Source organism: Cricetulus griseus, chromosome 2 (genome assembly GCF_003668045.3).
Source record: "Cricetulus griseus strain 17A/GY chromosome 2, alternate assembly CriGri-PICRH-1.0, whole genome shotgun sequence".
Classification (NCBI taxonomy): Eukaryota; Metazoa; Chordata; class Mammalia; order Rodentia; family Cricetidae; genus Cricetulus; species Cricetulus griseus.
The window spans coordinates 166,028,249-166,047,711 of NC_048595.1; the positions used below are offsets into that span (position 1 = coordinate 166,028,249).

Here is a 19,463-nt window from a genome sequence, read left to right on the forward strand (position 1 = left end):
CCCGCGCGCCTAGAGCGGCAGCGCCGGACCACGGGGCGGCGCACTTCCGGCCGCGCATCGCCGCTCGTGCTCTGCTGGGCCTCGCAGCCGGCCTGCGCCTCCCTCGGCTCCGGCGGGCCTCGGAGAGAGGGTGAGTGGGGCAGGACGCCCGAGGGGGGCGGGCGCAGAGGTCCCGGGAGCGCCAGAGCGCGAGGACGCGCCGCCTGGTGCCCTGGGCTGGCGGTGGCCACAGGCCTAGCCGCTCACGCTCAGGCCCACCCGCTCCTTCATATCAAAAATGAAGGGCGGCGTCATCACCCTCCTGCACCCCAGGCCTGACACAGCCTTCCTGGAAACTGAGGAGCGGCTGGGCTCCACGAATCACCCAGGTGCTGTTGGAGGCCCCATGGTCAGCAGAGATTGTGATCTGCAGGCAGGCCCGAAGTGACAAGTGACAGCATTGTCAAGACTGAAATTACTACGCACTTATCTCGAACGTGGGTGACAGTCTTGAGAAAGCGAGCAGCTGCTTTTTGTTCAAGAAGACAGGGACCGAAAGTGGTTTGCTCGCATTTAATTCCTAATACCTAGAGAGATGCATGTCACAAAGCCACCAGTGCTTAAATAATTGCTGTTTGCTTCCTGACCTACCGGGAGGGTTTTGATTATTGAGTCTATTTTTAAACTTTTTATTGGAGAAATTTTCAAACATCCGTGGAGAAAAAAAATCCCAATTCATGTTCAAACTTGTTTCACCCATTACCCTCTCCTACTGTTGTTTTAAAGTGATTCTGGAATGTACCATTCTATCTGCTAAAGGCTGTTTATAAGACTCCATAGCTGTTTTTGACCATAAAGTCATCATCAGTCTAAATAGCCTTTCATATTATCATCTATTATCCAGTCAGTGTTTACATTTCCCCTGTTGTCTCTTCCCTTCCCAGTTTATCAAAAGCAGGAGCCAGACAAGCTACACATATTACAGACGAGTAATGTCTCCCATCTCTTTTGCTCTCCTAATCCCCTTTCTTCTGTTTTCCCCTTGTATTTTACTAGCTGAAAAGCCAAGCACTGTGTCCTATGTGTATTTTCCTACAGCCTACATATTGCATATATTCAATTCATAAATCTATTCATCCATCTATCCAGTCTATCTCCATGGAATTCCTCAGTAAAGTGGTATGTAGCCTTTTCTGGTTCTGGTTCTACTTTTTGACAAGAAAACCTCATGGAGGCCTGCTGTGTACATGGAGGCCTGTTTAATTTCATACTGCATCATCATGACTTAGATCTTACCTCTCTCCATGGATCTTTTATATACAAAGCTCTCCTCAGAAGTCAATGTTGCATCTTTTCCAGATTACTCTCCACATTAATTTTTTTGAGACAAGGTATTCCATTCACAGATTGTCTAGGCCGGTTGCCCAATGAGTTCCAGGGATCTGTTTGTCTGCTTGCCTAGCTCTGGGATTATAAACACCCCTGCCAAACCAAGATTTTTATGTGGGTGCTGTCGATCTGAACACAGATCCCCATGCTGTGTGTCAGGTACTTTACTCGGCCGAGATACCTCTCTAGTCTCTGAAAATTTCACCTTGGGTTTGTTTGTTGTTTTGTTTTGTTTTGTTTTGTTTTTGTGATAGGTCCTTATTGTGTAGCCTTAGGTGGCCTGGAGCTTGCTATATAGACCATTTACAGAGATCTGCCTGTCTTCTGAGAGCTGGTATTAAAGGCATGTGCCACCATGACCTACCTGAAATTTTTCTTAATAAAACATTTTTTAATGTTGGCTAATGATTTCAGGTATGATCCTTGGGTTATAGTTTCCTACCAAGGCATTTTTGTTTGTTTGGTTGGTTGGTTTGCTGGGCTGTTTTGAAAGTATCTCATATAACTCACTGTGGCCTCAAAGTTGCCATGTAGCTCAAGCTGGCTGGTTTTGGTTTCTCAGATCCTCATAGCTCTACCTTCTAAGTGCTGGGATCACAGGTATGCACCACCTAGCATGTCCCACTATATAGCTCTAAATGTGACTCAGAGTTAGAATTACAGGGGAACAACCTCTCTACCCCTTTAAAAAATGCTAACATGTGCCTTACAGAATTCTTTATTTAATTGTTCTGGGATGGGACCTAATCATTGGTGTTTTTAAGCACCCTGAAGAATTCTGATATGCTCCTGGTTTTCCCAGCCTCTTTTCTATATCCATTATTCATTGAGGATAGCAACAATTATGTAAAATAGAGATAGAAGACTCAGATGAGAGATTAGGAAATTCTGAGAATGAAAATGCCTAACCCCAGAACTGTAAAGAAACACATTTCTTTCTGCCAGCTTCTGTCTCCCAGGTTTTCAGTGGAGTGGCAAAGAACATAAACCTTAGATTCCATCCAGTAACAATTACATCCTGTCCTTCTGTCTCCTTTTAACTAGTCTTTAAGTAAACTCTCTACAGACTGTTACCCCTACCCCTTGAACGTGACAGCGCAATAAGGAAAGAATGCAATAAGCCTATACACATTAAACTACTTAATTGTCAAAAGGTAAGCTTGGTCTTAGAAGCAAAAATGTGGAGTAACTCACGGAAGGGATACTAACAGTGACCTTAATGCTTGGGTGTAGATAACCACCTTGTGTGTGAGACCTGTGCAGGGCAAAGAGAGTAGGGAGCTGTTTCCCAAAATGGAAAAGAAAACTAAATGTTGTGTAGTTATAGAAGCATGTTTGGCCTTTTACTATATTAAAAAATTCACTATCAAATATAAAGCAAAAAATAAATAAAACATTGCTCATTATAGCTGAAAACATTCCAAAGGTTTTTTTTTTTAATTTATTTATTTATCATGTATACAGTGTGTGCCAAAAGAGGGCACCAGATCACATTACAGATGGTTGTGAGCCATCATGTGGTTGCTGGGAATTGAACTCAGAACCTCTGGAAGAGCAGCAGTCAGTGGTCTTAACCCCTGAGCCATCTCTCCAGCCCCAACATTCCAAAGATTTAAGTTAGCAGACAGTCTCCTATCCATCCTCTCATCATTCTAAAGATCCAGGAGATGACCAATATTAATGATTTGTTGTATGCCCTTCTCACCACACTCTTATGTAAGTGAATAGCGACTTGGGGCATTGCTCTAAAAAATGAGATTATACTGCAGCCATTTATAGTTTTCCCAGAGTCTTTACCTGTAGAATAATATAATCCAATATAATAAGTAATATTAAGAACATACACTAGTCATTTTCTTGTTGATGTAAATGTAAAATTGTTTCTCTATTTTAGCCCACCCAGAAGTACCACAGTATGCCTTATTAGACTAGATTCCAGAAAATGAGATTGCTTGGATTTATTATCAACAGTATCACTTTTGGCAATATTTACTGTCAAATTATTCTCCCAGAGTGTAATAGCAATTCACCCCTCCACCATCAGTAACTTGGGATTACACCTGTTTCCCCATTTCCCATCACCGAAAGTAGCTCTGGTTGGCATTGCTTTATTAACATCTGCCAGCTGATATGTGGGGAAATTGAGACTCTTTGTTCTTTAATTTGCTGAGCACTTTTCATGCTTCTAGTCTTTTGAATGTATTCTATGACTTGGTATACATCTTCTTTATTTGTGTGTGTGTGTTAGTATTTTTTTATTGAATGCATTTCCATACATTAAAAGGAGCTGGAAGGGGCACATGTGGGCACATGTCAGAAGACAGCTGTAAGAGTTGGCTCTCTTTCCACCATGTGGGTTCCTGGGATTGAACTCAGGTCCTTGGGCTGGGCTACAAGCTCCCTAACCCAAGGAACCCCTTCTCCAACACTGCACAAACATTTTAGGAGGCTTTAATCTCTTAAAAACAATTTTCACTTTCTTTAAGTTTTGAGAATCTCATAACAAGTACTGTGTTTATACTATTTCCACCTCTCCCTTATCCCCTTCCAATTCATCCCTGTCCCCTCCCACTTTCAAATTCATGACCTCTTTTTCAAAATTACTACTGTGAGACACATATGTACATTTATGTATATACAACCTACTGAATCCATTTACTATTGCTCATGCATCATATGTTTAGGGCTGACCAGCTGGGATTGGGTAACTAGGTAGTGGAGGAAGCCCTGAGTGAAGTCCTGAGTGAATGTGTGCTGTTGACATGGACATGGCCATGTCATGGACCCTAACCTCAGACCCATAGGAAACAGGCAAAGCCTACCCCTCCCCACCCAGGGTGAGGCTCAGAGGGATGACAAAGCCTTCCTTGGGAGTCCAAGTATGAGTGTTGACAGAGTATGCACAAGATCTCCTCCACCTTGACACCTACTCCCCTTTACATCTTAAGACTGTTCCTCTACAAAGACCACTCTTGCTGAGATGAGCTAAACCTGCCTCCTTGATCCAGCTGTATGTCAATCACCCTGCCTCCTTGTTCAGCTATATGCAAAAAGTCCTCTCTGTTCAACTCTTTATAATAAACACAGTCCATCAGATAGTCCAGTCCACCCAACTCCAGCTGTCTGTGTATGTCTATGTAAGTTTGTCTTTTCTTCATTCCTTTGCTGCCTCAGTCAGGTCCATCTGTGGATCCATACAGGACCCCTGCCAGGTGGCTGGTCCCTGGAAAAAAAACTCATTCACCCATTAATTGTAGCTCTTCATCTAGGGGTAGGACCTTTTGACATTTCTGCCATCCATGTGGCCATGTGGATTGGTATTATCATCTGAAGGCCATGTTTAGGCAACCATGGTGTTGAGACTTCACATTCTCATGCAGCTTCCCGGTCACATTTGGAAGGCACACATAGCAGCAGGCATCCTGGTCAACTGGCTCTTACAAAATCCTTCTGCTCCTTCTGAGATTTTTCCCTCAGCATGAGGTTTTGTGGATATTTACTTTTTTCATCATTTGACTGGGTTTTTGATACACAGGCATTTCAAAACTGGTGTAACATTGCTTTTAAATTTCAGAGCTTCTTGCCTCTGCAAGAAAGACTTCCAATCCCCAAAGTTATATATTTTCCTGATCCCCTGCCCCAATATTTTTTTGGTTTTTCAAGACAGGGTTTCTTTATGTAGCTTTGAAGCCTATACTGGCACTCACTCTGTAGACCACAGAGATCCACCTGCCTCTGCCTCCTGAGTGCTGGGATTAAAGGTATGCATCACCACCCCCTGGCTCCTTCTCTTACTTTTATATACCTTACTTTCACTCTTATTCTGTGGGTGGCGGGGTGGCTGGCCCCTGGTGTTCTCCTCTCCTTGCTCCTTCCTTGCTCCTCCCAGATTTCTCCTCCTATTTATTCCCTTTGCCTGCCAGCCCCGCCTATCTTTGCTCCAGCCTCAATATTGGCTGTTAAGCTTCTTATTAGACCATCAGGTGTTTTAGACAGGCAAAGAACCACAGCCTAACAGAATTAAACAAATGTAGCATAAACATAAGGAACACATCTTTTACACAGTTAAACAAATGTTCCAGAGCATAAACAAATGTAACACACCTTAAAATAATATTCCACAACACCCAGGAAGGGTTAGTGTTTATTAGGACTTTAAAAAAATGAACTAGTACAAGTTTGGAGCTTCTCATAGACCTTCTGACCCTTCACTCCCCATTTTCTTCTGTACTGACATAAGTCTGGTAAGTTCATGAGTCAGTGTTGACAATTATTAACAAACATTACTGGGATGTATGTGTTCAGATATATAATAACATTTCTTTGTATATGTGGTACTGGGGCCAAAGCCAGAGCTTTGTACATGCTAGGTAAGTACTCTACCCCAGTTATATCCCCATCTCCGAATAACGACATTGCTGACTTGATTGTCACATAGAATGGTTTTGTTTCCTTAAAAATGTACTTCCCCTGTTGATCCTCTCCCTGACATCACTGGCATACACCCATCTTTTTGCTGTCTCTGTAGTATGTCTTTCTGAGATTGTCATAGGGTTGGAATTCAACTACAGTGTTTTACTTAAAGTGCCAGGTACTAAGCCCAGAGCCTTGTACATGTTAGACACGAGCTGTACCATTGAGCTAACCTCCAACCCTTCAACTATATGTGTGTGTGTGTATATACATAGACATAGACATAATTTGTGTATGGAGGGAGCATGGAGGTAAAAGGACAAGTAGGAACTGGTTCCCTCCACCATGTGGATTCTAGGGATCAAACTCAGGTTGTCAGGTATAGGTGGCAAGTGGTTTAACTTGCTGATCCCCAAAACTATAGTGTTTTGTGTGTGTAGGGTTATATAAGGTTTGGTGACTTGTAGTTTTAGCCAGTTAAGACATAACCAGGACCCAGGGTATAGCTCAGTGGTAGAGTACCAGTGCTATTTTAAACTACCAAACAGATCATTTTAGCCAGAGAATAAGTAGGGATCCATGGTATAGCTCCATGTAGAGCTCATGTTCAGCAAGTATGAAGATCTAGGTTCAATCCTAGCAACCAGAATCAACCAGTCAATCAATTGATCAGTGAATCTCAGAGGAATGTGTTTTGGTGCAATGATTTTTCTTGAATAACCCCAGGCAATATTTCTTTTGCAGGGTGGAAGATGTCTATGGATGTGACCTTTCTTGGGACAGGAGCAGCATATCCATCCCCAACCCGGGGTGCCTCAGCTGTGGTTCTTCGGTGTGAGGGCGAGTGCTGGCTCTTTGACTGTGGGGAGGGAACACAGACACAGCTTATGAAAAGCCAACTTAAAGCAGGTTAGTGTGCATCCAGCCTACCCGGATTTGCCTTCTGTTGTGTCTCATGTCTTGACTCTTAGGAAACATGTTGTTCTGTAACAGCCCAAAAGTAGCATCCACTTCAGAATTAGAGCTCTTTCTGGCAAGACTTCGAAGACCATCAGGTATCCAGCAGTGCCTGCTGAATGTCTCATATACCTTTACTTGCTTCTCACTCATCCTGTAAGTGTTGAGAGAAGGGTTTATGAAGGCCTGGGAATACAAGATAGCAAGAGACACAGGTGTAGCAGATGGACCCTGTCCTAACAAGGGAGTGGTGGCCATACTGGTCTCCACCAGAAGATAGTGTTAAGGGCAGTTGATGGGCAGACGAGAAGGATACTGCTCCTCTTGCTATCATGGTAGCCATCTCAGCCAAGTTTGTCTATGAACTGCTGAGAGAGGAAAATCCCTGGATGGACAGAATGGAAGTCCAGCTTGAGGGAATGGAGTAGTGATCCAAGACCAGCACCTTGAGATAGAGGAATCCATGGTGAAAACTCTCTGCCTAGATACAGGCAGATCTGGCTGTTAGGCCTAGTTGTATCTCAGGCTTGACATTAGCAGAGCAGTGGGCTTAAATTTGCTTTTGTTGTCTCAGAGAACAGGGATACAAGCTGTCTAGAAGAAATGTTATAAACCAGGTGTGTGGCACTTGCTTGGAATCCTAGAACTGTGGAGGTAGAGAGAGAGGATTATGAGTTAGAGGACAGCCTGAGCTACACAGTGAGAGCTTGTCTCAAAAAATCATTGAGGGAATTACATAGATTAAGTAACTCATATCCTACATGGCTACTTCCATCTCATCATTTAAATCTTTAAAAATAATTTCTAATAACTCATAAATTACCAGGTTTTCATCATTTAAATCTTAAAGACTTTTCCCTCAGAGTTTTCTGAAGCTCCTGAGCTTCAGGTATCCTCTCCCTTACCCCAGGCATTCCTTTATTTTATACTGTTTTTATTGACTTTTTAGCATCATTAGTGTCTGAACTATGTTATTTCAGTAGTTTGTTTTTGTGTTTGCATGGTGATATACAGACAGGTAGGTTTAGTGACACTGTGACTGGTGAATGCCTAGTAAGCACGTGTTTATTGTAAACAGATGGACATTTAGGGTCTCCCACTTTTGAGGTCTTGATAAATCATAGCTGCTACTGCTCATTGGAGGGTGTGCACTTAGTATTTAAAGAAACACACTTCTAGTGTCCAGGGACCAGAATCCATCAATCATGTAGTTACAGGAAACATGAAAGGGGGGCACTAATTGTGGTGGAATGCATGCTCGGGATGTGTGCGCTACCATGTTCCAGTCCCCATCATTGAATCCAAAATCAGCAAAGCAAAAAAAAAAAAAAGAGCATTGACTGATTCCTAAAAGCATTGCAAAAACATGATCTTAACACAATGGTAAAAATTTTAAGTAGGATTATGTGCAAGGCCCTTGATTCAGCCCCCAACACTAAAAAAAAAAAAAAAAAAAGAAAAAAGAAAAAAACTTAAATTACATGCATATACATACATACATACATACATTGTGTGTGTGTGTGTGTGTGTGTGTGAGAGAGAGAGAGAGAGAGAGAGAGAGAGAGAGAGAGAGAGAGGAAGAGAGGAAGAGAGAGAGAGAGGAAGAGAGTACTGTCAATTGAGTGCTCTATTCTTAGAGCAATATTCTAGTTCTTACCCATTGACTGTCCTTGAATTTGTGGTCTTCCTGACTCTCCCAGTAGTTGGAATAATAGGCCTGTGCTACTAGGTCTGGATCATTTTAAGAGAGAGAGAGAGAGACAGAGACAGAGACAGAGACAGAGACAGAGAGAAAGACAGAGAGAGAGAGAGAGAGAGAGAGAGAGAGAGAGAGAGAGAGAGAGAGTGTGTCTGTGTGTGTTAGAGCTGGAGGGAGGAAGGAAAAGAAGAAAAACATGTTGCTGAGGCTGGTCTGTTGACACATTCCTGTTAGCCCAGTACTTAGATTGTAGAAGCAGGAAGATAAGGAGTTCAAGGTTATCCTGTATGCTTGAGTCAAGCCGAGTTATATGCGGTCTTGTCTCAAAAGAACAAAATTATAAAATTTTTGAACACTTATTTTTACTGAAGAAATTCAAATAAAACAAAACTAGAAAGTATAAATAAGAAAAACCCAAGTCTTACACACACACACACACACACACACACACACACATACACACACACACACACACACCTCTTTCTGTTTTCTTGGAGGCAGAGTTCCAGGTACTCCAGGAGATGTTGGACTTGTTATGTAGCCCATGACTTTGAATATCAGTCCTCTTGCCTCTCCAACCCAAGTGCTGGGATTACAGGCATTGACCACAACATCCAGTTTTATGTAGTACTGGAGAGTGAATTCAGGACTTCATGGATGATGGGCAAACACTCTACCAACTGATTTACATTCCTAACTCTCACAGGTACATTTCCTATAAATATATATGTGAATGGTGTGAATATGTATAGAGGTATGTGCAATTTGCCTAATGGAACCACAGTTTACTCAACATTAGCTGCTTTTTTTTTTTTAAATCTGAGCAGCGTATGTATCATATACTGTAGAAGAGTAGATTTAATTGCATCATCATGTCTAACTGAGGATGTTTAGTGTTCTGCTTCTCTGTGGGCAGTGTTTCCCCACCACTTCTTTCTTCTTAGGAGAAAGGAATCTGGTGTGATTTTCACCCTTCATCTGATAGCTTCCTCATACCTTTCATAACTGTGGTTGTCATTCCTTGTCTCTTAGAAATCACATTTCCTGAAAATGAAATGCTTGGCCTTCTTGAAACTGATAACTGTGGGAAGCAGTTTTTCTTTTACTTCGTTTGTTGTGCTTGCTTTGGGTTCCCAGGCTGTTTTGTATTCAGCTTTGGCTTTGTTTTGCAATAGATAGTGAGAAGGCCTAAAAAGTGATGATGACAGTTTTAAGGCCAACATGGGATCTGGACACAGTAGCTGCTGTAGTTCATTTGTTTCTAGAGTCCTTGGGTCATACTGAGAGGCAGCCTGGGAAGAGGGAATGGAGAAATTTAAGGAATATACTTTCATTTGAAGTTAAAAAAAAAGGTGAAAAAATGAAGGCTAAAAAGAGTCCTTGGGTGTGTAACTCGGTGAGTGAGTGCTTGCCAAGTGTATGTGTGGCACTCTAAATTCAATCCCCAGCACCATACAGAAATTACAGGACAAACCTGAGAAGGAGAAGAGCAAAGGCAGCGTGTATAGTGAGAGAAGAACCTTGTGAAATGAGAGAGAGTACCTCCTGGAATGGGGGTGGGGGTCCTCCAGGACTCAAGTCAGCCTCTGAGCCAGCCATTGCTCTCAGACACTGCAGCCTGAGTGTGGTCATTCTGGGAAGACTTGCTTTGAGAGCATTTGCTGTCAGAACAAATCACGGTGTGATAAACTGTTCCTGTTCTTTTATGGCATCAATAAACTGCTCCTGTACTTTTATGGTATCATATACTCCGGATAGGTGGCCCTTGAGCCTGTTCTACTGGAAATGTGCTGGTTGTGATTGTTACTTTCAAAATGCCCATGGTGCATCTCAGAAAATGCTGATATGGCATCCTGCCATTTACCAGTAGTAAATTCAGTTTACCATTAGCTAAATCGAGTTAGAAGCTAAGACAGTGTGCACTGAAAAAGCTGTTGTATAGGTTCAGACTGGGAAAAAGAGTTGGGCCCGTGTACCCTCCTGTAGTATGATCAGGGATCTGCCTTCAGTCTGCATGCTGGCAGCTGGTGTCCATGTCCTTCCTCTTCTCTTACCTTGTTCCTCTTCTAGTTTTCTTATCCTTCCTCCTCAGTCCTTGTCCTGTTTGTCCTTCCTCCACATCCTCACTGGAACACATGCTCAGTCTTTGTTGGTGAATCCCTGTCCAGAAAGGAGACCTTAAAAGGCAGTTTTGGGTTTAGGCCTGATCCAGTCAATTAAAACAATGGAACATTTCATTTTGCTTTAGGTACATGTTTGCAGGTCTCAGAAGGACTGATAGGGGACAGTGTAACTGAAAGATGCTTTGATACTTGAGACCCATTTAGTTGTACTTTATATTTTACTTTTTAAAAGTGAGAATATGTAGGAAAACACTTGAAAAGCTATAAAACACTATAATTTGAAGATGTTCATAGAAAAAAAATAGTATCCTATTTAAATACTATTCAATAAAGCTGAGCTTGGTAGTTCACACCTATAATCCTATCACTTGAGAGGCTAAGGCAAGAGAAATGCTACAAGTTCAAGGCTGCCTGGATTACATAGTGAGTTCCAGGCTAGCATGGGCTTTAGAGTGAGATCTTGTCTCAGAAAACAACCAAGTAGGGCTGGGTAGATGTCTCAAGGGTAAGAATGCTTGCTGTCCAGCATGAGGTCCTGATTCAAATCCCTCATCTATGTAAAAAGCTGGGCATGTCTGTGTGGTGCCTATAACCCCAGCATTAGGGTTTAGTCAGGGAGGCAGATCCTGGGAGCTCACTGGTCATCCAGCCTAGCCATGATGGTGAGCTTCTGGTTTATGAGAGACCCAGGTAATAAAGTAGAGAGCAGTAGAAGAGGACACCCAAACTCCTCCTTTGGTCTCTACACGAGTGTATACTCACATATTCATGTGCAGAGACTACACACAATGCACCCCACACAAACACACACACACAAAATCAACCAACCAACCAGACAGACTGCAGAGCATATAAAGCCTCTCTCTGTTTTCTGGAGTCACACAGCAAAATGGAAGGGATAAATAAGTGTGAACCTATAACTTCAGTCTACTGCTTTTTATGGAAGTTCTTAGGCTTGTTTTTAATTGCTTTGTTTGTGGAACAGCGGCTGTTCCTCAGTGACAGTGCAGTGGTAGATAGACCAATTGTCCAGTAGGCACAAGGTTAACCTCCAGCATGGGGCTGAAGGGTGGGCATGCTGAGTCAAATAGTTTTGCCTTGGCTTTTATTTCTGAAATTTTCCCTAATATATTTCTCTGTCTCAATCAAAAGGGAGAATCACCAAGATCTTCATCACACATCTTCATGGAGACCACTTCTTCGGCCTTCCGGGCCTCCTCTGTACAATCAGTCTACAGAGTGGCTCTGTGGTCACAAGGCAGCCTATTGAAATCTATGGCCCTGTAGGGCTTCGGGACTTTATCTGGAGAACCATGGAGCTCTCCCATACAGAGCTGGTTTTTCCTTATGTGGTCCATGAGATAGTGCCTACAGCTGATCAGTGTCCTGTGGAAGAACTAAAAGAATGTTCACATGTGAATGACGCAGACAGCTCTTCCAAAGGACAGGGCCGAACTATCTTGTTAGACACGGAAGAAAACTCATACTGTCTGGTTGACGATGAGCAGTTTGTTGTAAAAGCATTTCGCCTCTTTCACAGAATCCCATCCTTTGGCTTTTCAGTTGTGGAAAAGAAACGTGCAGGTAAACTAAATGCACAGAAGCTGAAAGACCTCGGTGAGTATGCCTTTCCTTCTTGGTAGCTGAGCTGTTTTAAGGAAGCCACTGGGAGTGTCAGGGAAGGCTGTTTCCTGTGTGGTCACAGTAAGCACTCACTTCCTTGGCCCAAAATTTGCTTATTAAGGAAAATCTTTGGGGTCCAAAGATGCTATTCAGAACAAAACTCAAATATTTAATATATTTGAATCTTTTCTTGTTAGCTTCCTGGATTCACATTCTTTTTTCCTTCCTTTTTGGCTGCACTGGGAATTGAATCTAAGACACATGCTATACAAGCACTCTCTACCACTGAGCTATTCTCCAACTCTTTTGCTATTTTTTCCCTAAGTTGCTCAAGGTGGCTTTGAGTGTGAGGTCCTTCTGAGAAGCTGGAACACAGCCTGTATGACCAGGCCCAGCTCTGACTTGGTTGGAAAGGTGGCTTGAATTGGGCTAGTGAGTCCATGATTTAACTTTTATTTCCTTGTGCTTCCCTTTTCGTTCTATTTTGGCCATGCTAGGGTTCAAGCCCATGTGTTCTGCTACTAAGCTATACTCCTAATCTTCATGTCTTATTTTTGAAGTTGTTGTATTTTTGTTTTTAAAAACTGTTTCTATTTTTTTTTGTTTGATACAGGGTTTCACTCTGTAGCCCAGGCTGGCCTACAACTTACTATGTAGCTCAAATTCAAACTCATGATCCTCCAGCCTCTGTCTCAAGATTGGTTGGAATTGGAAATGTGTGCAGTCCTGAGGTATGTTTTCAATGACATCTTTGTGTGATTTGTGTGTGTGTGTGTGTGTGTGTCCTCTATCCATGCATGTGCATGCACAGGTTGACATCAGGAGTTCTCAATTACTCTCTACCTTTTTGATATAGGGTCTCTCACTGAACCTAGAGCTCATTATTTTGGCTAGATTGACTGCCCAGCAAGACCCTAGGACCACCTCTTTCTGTTCACCCAATGCTAAGGTTATAGATGCACACCACCACACCTGGCTTTTACATGGGTGCTGGGATCTGAACTCAGGTCCTCATGCTTGTTCAACAAGCACTTTACCCACTGAGGCATCTCTTTGACTCTTCAGTGACATCTTCTGTGTCAGGATTTTTGCCATGGGTCTTGACCTTACAACAGCAGCCAATTACCTCAAGAGTTTCCTTTCTATATCCCTTGCCTACTCATTCAATCTTGGTTGAATTAATTTGGCATTCAGAACACTGCACCTTAACTGGTTCTACATACCATGGTTCATCACAGTCAGAAGGAAACACACAAAGATGGACAAAGGTCCTTGAAGAATTTGTAATTTTTTCATGTGAGGCAATGATGTGTAAGTGAGGAGACCTTAAGAAATGCAGGTCAGGGGCTGGAGAGATGGCTCAGAAGTTAAGAGCACTGGCTGCTCTTCCAGAGGTCCTGAGTTCAATTCCCAGCAACCACATGATGGTTCACAACCATCTGTAATGAGATCTGGTGCTCCCTTCTGGTCTGCAGGGACACATGCAGACAGAACACTGTATACATAATAAATAAATAAATCTTGAAAAAAAAAAAAGAAATGCAGGTCAGGTCCATCCTACTTCCAGCCTCACCACTACACCAGGCCTGCATGGATATTCCTGTTTAAAGAATGGTAGTGATTCATCTGATTTTTAGTTTCCTTCCCCAACTAAAACTATATACTAGATAATGAGGAAAGTGATGTAAGTCAAAGGTATTTTTTGTCATGTAAATACTGTGTAAATAGTTGTATTTGGAAACTCTAAACATGATCTCTGTTGGAAATGCTGACCATACATTTGTTCGTAAGTATTATCCACAGTGTTAGTATATATTAAATAACACTGAAGCTTGAAAATCTGGAACTGCTACAATCTACCAAGAAGATTAATCATGTATGATTGCCTGAAATTCCCCTTGACCTTATTTTTGGTTGTTTTGCTTGGTGTGTGTTCATGTATGTTTGCCGTGATGTGCAGGTAGAGGTCAGAGGACAACTTTAGGGAGTTGATTCTCTCCTTCCACCAAGTGGGTCTCAGGAATTAAACTGAGGTTGTTAGGCATGGCTGCAAGGGTCTTCCCTGCTGTACAATCTCCCTAGCTCAAACTTAGGATCCCAGTAGTCCTCTCTAACAAGTTCTTGTTTAGTGAGTCAGTTCATAGACACTTGTTCTGACTAGGAGTATCGACTATATGATTATTTAGGTATACTCTTTGATGTTGTAGTAAATAAAGGATCCCCAAAACTGTTATTCTCATGCAAAGCAGAAAATCAAAGCTGAAATCTTGAGTATAGTAAGGCCTAAGTGATAATGAGAGTTTAAACGTCAGCTCACACGTGTGCTAGGAAAAGGTATCAAGTATAAAGCTGTTGTTAATAACAGCAGTTGATACTGAACTTCTAAAATGTTTAAATATCCCAGTTGTCTACAAGTAGGAAAGCATCTCTTGCAGTTTTTAAAATAATTGGATGCCTCTAATTTTTGAGTTTTATTTGTACGGGTATTTTGTATGCATTATGTCTGTGCATCATATACATGTCTGTCACCCTCAGAGGCCCTGAAACTGGAGTTACAGACATGTCTGAGCTGCCATGTGGGTGCTGGGAATTGACTCCAGGTCCTCTGCAAGAGTAGCAAATGCATTTAACTCTCTCCAGACCCCTGGTGCTTCTGCTATTTGCTGTTGCTATGCTGTTAAAGTTGTCTCTTTACAAATCATTATTCCGTATTCTTGATGTAGTATTATCTGTTTCCTTGTCAGGTGTGCCACCAGGTCCTGCCTATGGGAAGCTGAAAAATGGAATTTCTGTTGTTTTGGATAATGGAGTCACAATTTCTCCCCAAGATGTCTTAAAAAAGCCTATGGTTGGGAGAAAAATCTGCATATTGGGTGACTGTTCTGGGGTTGTGGGTGACAGCGGAGTGAAGCTGTGCTTTGAAGCAGACCTGTTGATCCACGAGGCGACTCTGGATGATTCCCAGATGGACAAAGCAAAAGAGCATGGCCACAGCACGCCACAGATGGCAGCAGCATTTGCGAAGCTGTGCCGTGCCAAGAGGCTGGTTCTGACTCACTTCAGTCAGAGGTACAAACCGACGGCCTTGGCTAGAGAAGGGGAGACAGATGGCATCGCAGAACTGAAAAAGCAAGCTGAGGCAGTGTTAGGCCTCCAAGAAGTAACTCTAGCAGAGGATTTTATGGTGATCGGCATTCCAATCAAGAAATGAAACCAGTGCTCCTGAATGCATAAACATGGACTTGGCTGTGGATGTGTTACCAGACCTGCACTACAGACTTTTGTTGTTGGTTGTGAGTGACTTTTTTTTTCCTTCAAGTTTTGGAATTTTTTTCCCTTAAAATTATTTTGGCCCTAGTAGTCCTAAAGATGGAGCTGGATTGCTGAGCTGACTCAGTAGTGAGAGAGAACAAGATTTTTAATAATAAATCATTTTTAAATGTTAAAAAATAAATACCCAGCATCCTTCTTAAAGTGCAGATGTGACAAAATAATAGATTTTTTTCAGGGTTACTCCTCTTGTGTCTCTTGCCGCAGATAGAAGCCAATACTTCACACAGTGTTGGACTTAGCTCTGCCCAACTTAATTGCCATTATTGGCAAAGTATCTAGGACTGGGTCCTCTCAGCTAAAAAAATAATGGTATTTGGCAGTTTGTATTGAAGTTGTATCCTAATACAGAGGTAAATGTATGGAGGCAGTGTATGTGCAGTATTGATGATAACATGTTGGTGGTTTCACTGGAATAGTCAGTGCAGGTTTGGACTAAGTTTTATCTTAGCATTTTATTAAACATTCTGGTTCCCTTCAACACATCGTCCTGGCAGTCTACTAGGAATTGAATAACATGGAATTCTTTTTCTTGTTGCAGTAACTGAGAGGAAGTAGTAGCTCCACAGTTGTTCAGTCAGGGATGAGTCAGGGATGCCCTGTACTCTGCACAGTTTGAGTTAGTCCTGCATAATCATTACTTTGAAATTCTAGGCCTGTTCAGAGACACAAAACTTTTATTCCCAATGTGAATACACTTTGCCAAAATTAGTGATGTAATGGATTGAATTAATAGATAAGCTGAATCTTCCAATAGATGGTTAGAATGAAATGCCACATCAAGTATTATTTGGAAAAAATGAGTCATTAAGTGAAGCTTGTAACTGTGGGTAGAAATAGTCACTATTCCACCACATGGGGAGAGTGTCTGCTCCAGGTCTAGCGGCCCAGGAGCTGTGCTGAATTGAGTGTGGAGGTGGACACAGAGCTCCTGGCTCTGCTTCCATAGACTAAGTGAGGAGTCAGAATGGCCCCTGCCTCTGCATGCGAAGCTGCCTGAGTGATTCTGAAGACATGACTGCTGGACTAGCCTAGGAGAAAAAAAGAAGTTTTTTTTTCTATGTACTTAAATTGAGGGTATATATACAGATATTTTATAGATTCTTATACATATGTTTGTGTATGTGCATAGTTTATTCATGCCTATTTTTACATGAAGGTTGGCCTCCCTCCACTATTTTCTTAAAATAAAGATATTTTATTGGACAAACAAAAACTAGGAGTTTATTATAAAAAATCCTCTGTAAGAAATTCTAAGGCATTATTTTTGGCACAATAAAAATAATGAAAACCATAAAGGGGCAAGCAGATGAGTGACGTAGAGAAACACTGACTATAGGGCTTCAAAACAAAACACTTGCTAACAGACAAGTCCTTAACTACTTTCTCCATTAGCACTTTCTATAGCATAAATGGTCTCTGAAAGAATGAATTTCATGATTTTATTTTATTTTAGAACTGTCTCTTGGAGCACTGAAGTTGTTTTCCATTAGTAGAAGTAACACTGACATGGGGTTCTTATGTACAAATCTCTGTATCTCCAAGTTGTTCCTTCACTGTAGTTGATCTTTCTGAATGTTGATATCTTGGTCAGGCACGGTGGCGCAGACCTGTTTCCTTTGCATTTGTGAGGCTAAGGCAGGGGAATTTGAGATCCAGGAGAGCCTGGGCTACATAGTAAGACTTTATCTCAAACAAAAACAAAAACCAAGGACAGAAAGAAAGGCACCTGACTTACATATTTCATGTTCATTCACATTCCTAACCACCACACAGCAGTGACCTGTTTTATTACTCTATTGAAGATATGACTTCATCAATTTCTCTCTCTGTGTGTGCTTTTTTTTGGGGGGGTGGTTTTTTGGTTTTTCCAGACAGGGTTTCTTTGTGGCTTTTGAGGCTGTCCTGGAACTAGCTCTTGTAGACCAGGCTGGTCTCGAACTCACAGAGATCCACCTGCCTCTGCCTCCCGAGTGCTGAGATTAAAGGCGTGTGCCACCACTACCCAGCCTCTCTCTCTCCTTTTTTTAACAAGTTTCACTGTGTGGCCCAACCTGGCCTCAAGCTTATAGTCCTCCTGCTTGAGAGTTGGGCTCTAAGCATGTACTTTTAATCTGACCATAATGTTTTTAATATTTATTTCCCAAGAAAGGGTTATAATTTTTAGGCTGAGAGTGTAGCTTGATGATTAGAACACTTGTTTAGAATGTCTGAGGCACTGGGTTTGATCTGTAATATAAAAAGGAAAAATGACTTTTGCCTCCTAGTGCAAATATCTTTATTATGCCTTTAATACATAGAATTCAACTCTTATTTCTTTGAATATTCTGATGCCAGCTTGAAATTTTTCTTTCTCCTGTACTAATGAAATAAAATTCCTTCTTCAATGTGTCCATCAAAAATGGACAGTGATGACACTTTATCTCACAGAGGTGTATGTATGTGGTGAGGTGTACTAGACCTGTCCTTACTGGCAGATTTGAGGGCCAATGAACTAATAAAGGCAGTCAATGGGGATATTGCCCCCACCCTGTCCTTCTCTTTTCTCTTTTTTCCCTTTGAGATGGGTCTCATATAGCCCAGACTAACCTTCAACTTGCTATGTAGCCAAGGATGACCTTGAATGTCTGATGCTTCTGACTCCGCCTCCAGAATGCTGGGGTAACAGTCATATGTCACCATACCAGGTTTATGTGTCGCTGGGGACCAAACCCAGGACTTTGTGCCTGCTAAGCAAATACTACCAACTGAGCTACATCCCAAAGCTCAAATATGTGGAGTTTTTGTTTATTTTTTATAGGGGAATATTAAAAAGGAAGCACTGGTTGTGAGTTTGAATATTCTCTCTTGACACAGAAGTGCCAAGGAGATACTCTGTAAGGAGATACTCTGGGATAGTGGTGTGTAATTTTTCTTCTCTTTGGTGTACAAAATGAAAAACAACCATTTAAGCATATCATGTTTTAAAAAGCAAGGAACGTGTCTGGGAACATAGCTTGGGTAGAAAAGTGCTTAGGTTTTGGGTTTGATCCCCAGTGTCCCCACTTGAACCTCCCCATGAAATACAAGGAACTATAAATGGTTAAAGGTGGATTCAGATTGTAAGAATGTATGAAAATGTGATAATGAAATTCACTGTTTTGTACACTTAATATGTACTAATAACTTTTCTAAGTGGAGAAAGCAATTTTGGCAGAGGGGGGCAGGAAGTTTGGAGAGGAAAGACTACCACTTTTGTTGGTGGCTTTTGAATCACTAGTATGAAGGGTGTTCTGACTATTTGTATGTATATATCCATTTAGTATAGCAGTTGCATCATAGCACACCCATAGAGATAAGCCACTTCTCTGAATAGTAGATCGTCTCCATATTGGCACTCCAGGAAGCTGACAGTTCAGCTCAAGTCCTTGTAATATTCCTGTTTATCATCTGTACTGTAGCCAGAGTGGTGTTTACCCCCCAAAATGTAAATTTTTGCCATCTCTCCCTGACTTGAAATGTTGTAGTGGTCTGTCTTCACTCATCTCTCTAACTTAATCTTACTACCCAGTGTTACTCAAGTTTGCAGCCCCAGCCGTATGGGCCTTCTTTCTGTCCTTCACCAAGGTTTTCTGATGTTCCAGAGCCTTCCAGTGGCCTGCTTCCTTCACCTGAAATGCTATTTGCCATTCCCCAAATCAACCTAGTGAACCTCCGGGCCACAGCTCTGCCCTCGTGGACTTTGCCTGCCCAGCTCCTGCTAGGTGGTGTGTTTTTCTCAGCACCCACAACCCATCTTCCTGGCGCTTGTCACTCGAAGCTTCGCTCTGCCTCTGTCTGTGATGTTTCTCTTTCACACCAGCTCTATACTGTACACCACACAAGGGCAGAGCTGTGTCTGCTTTTGTTCCCCTTTATGACTACTCAGTGCCTAGAACATCAAAGGCATTCAATAAATAGTGTTGACTGGA

At 42.0% G+C, this 19,463-nt stretch overlaps 1 protein-coding gene across 2 annotated transcripts; it reads left to right on the forward strand.

Moving 5' to 3' along the window:
- Elac1 (elaC ribonuclease Z 1) lies at positions 1 to 19,463 on the forward strand. 2 transcript variants are annotated; one of them, XM_027397873.2, is made up of 4 exons: positions 1 to 130; positions 6,526 to 6,690; positions 11,713 to 12,177; positions 14,928 to 19,463. In XM_027397873.2, exons 2-4 carry the CDS (start codon positions 6,534 to 6,536, stop codon positions 15,392 to 15,394), a joined length of 1,089 nt encoding a protein of 362 aa, XP_027253674.1. In that variant the 5' UTR covers positions 1 to 130; positions 6,526 to 6,533; the 3' UTR covers positions 15,395 to 19,463. The 2 variants fall into 2 exon arrangements, with proteins under 2 accessions (XP_027253674.1, XP_027253675.1); XM_027397874.2 differs by lacking the exon at positions 1 to 130 and adding an exon at positions 212 to 368.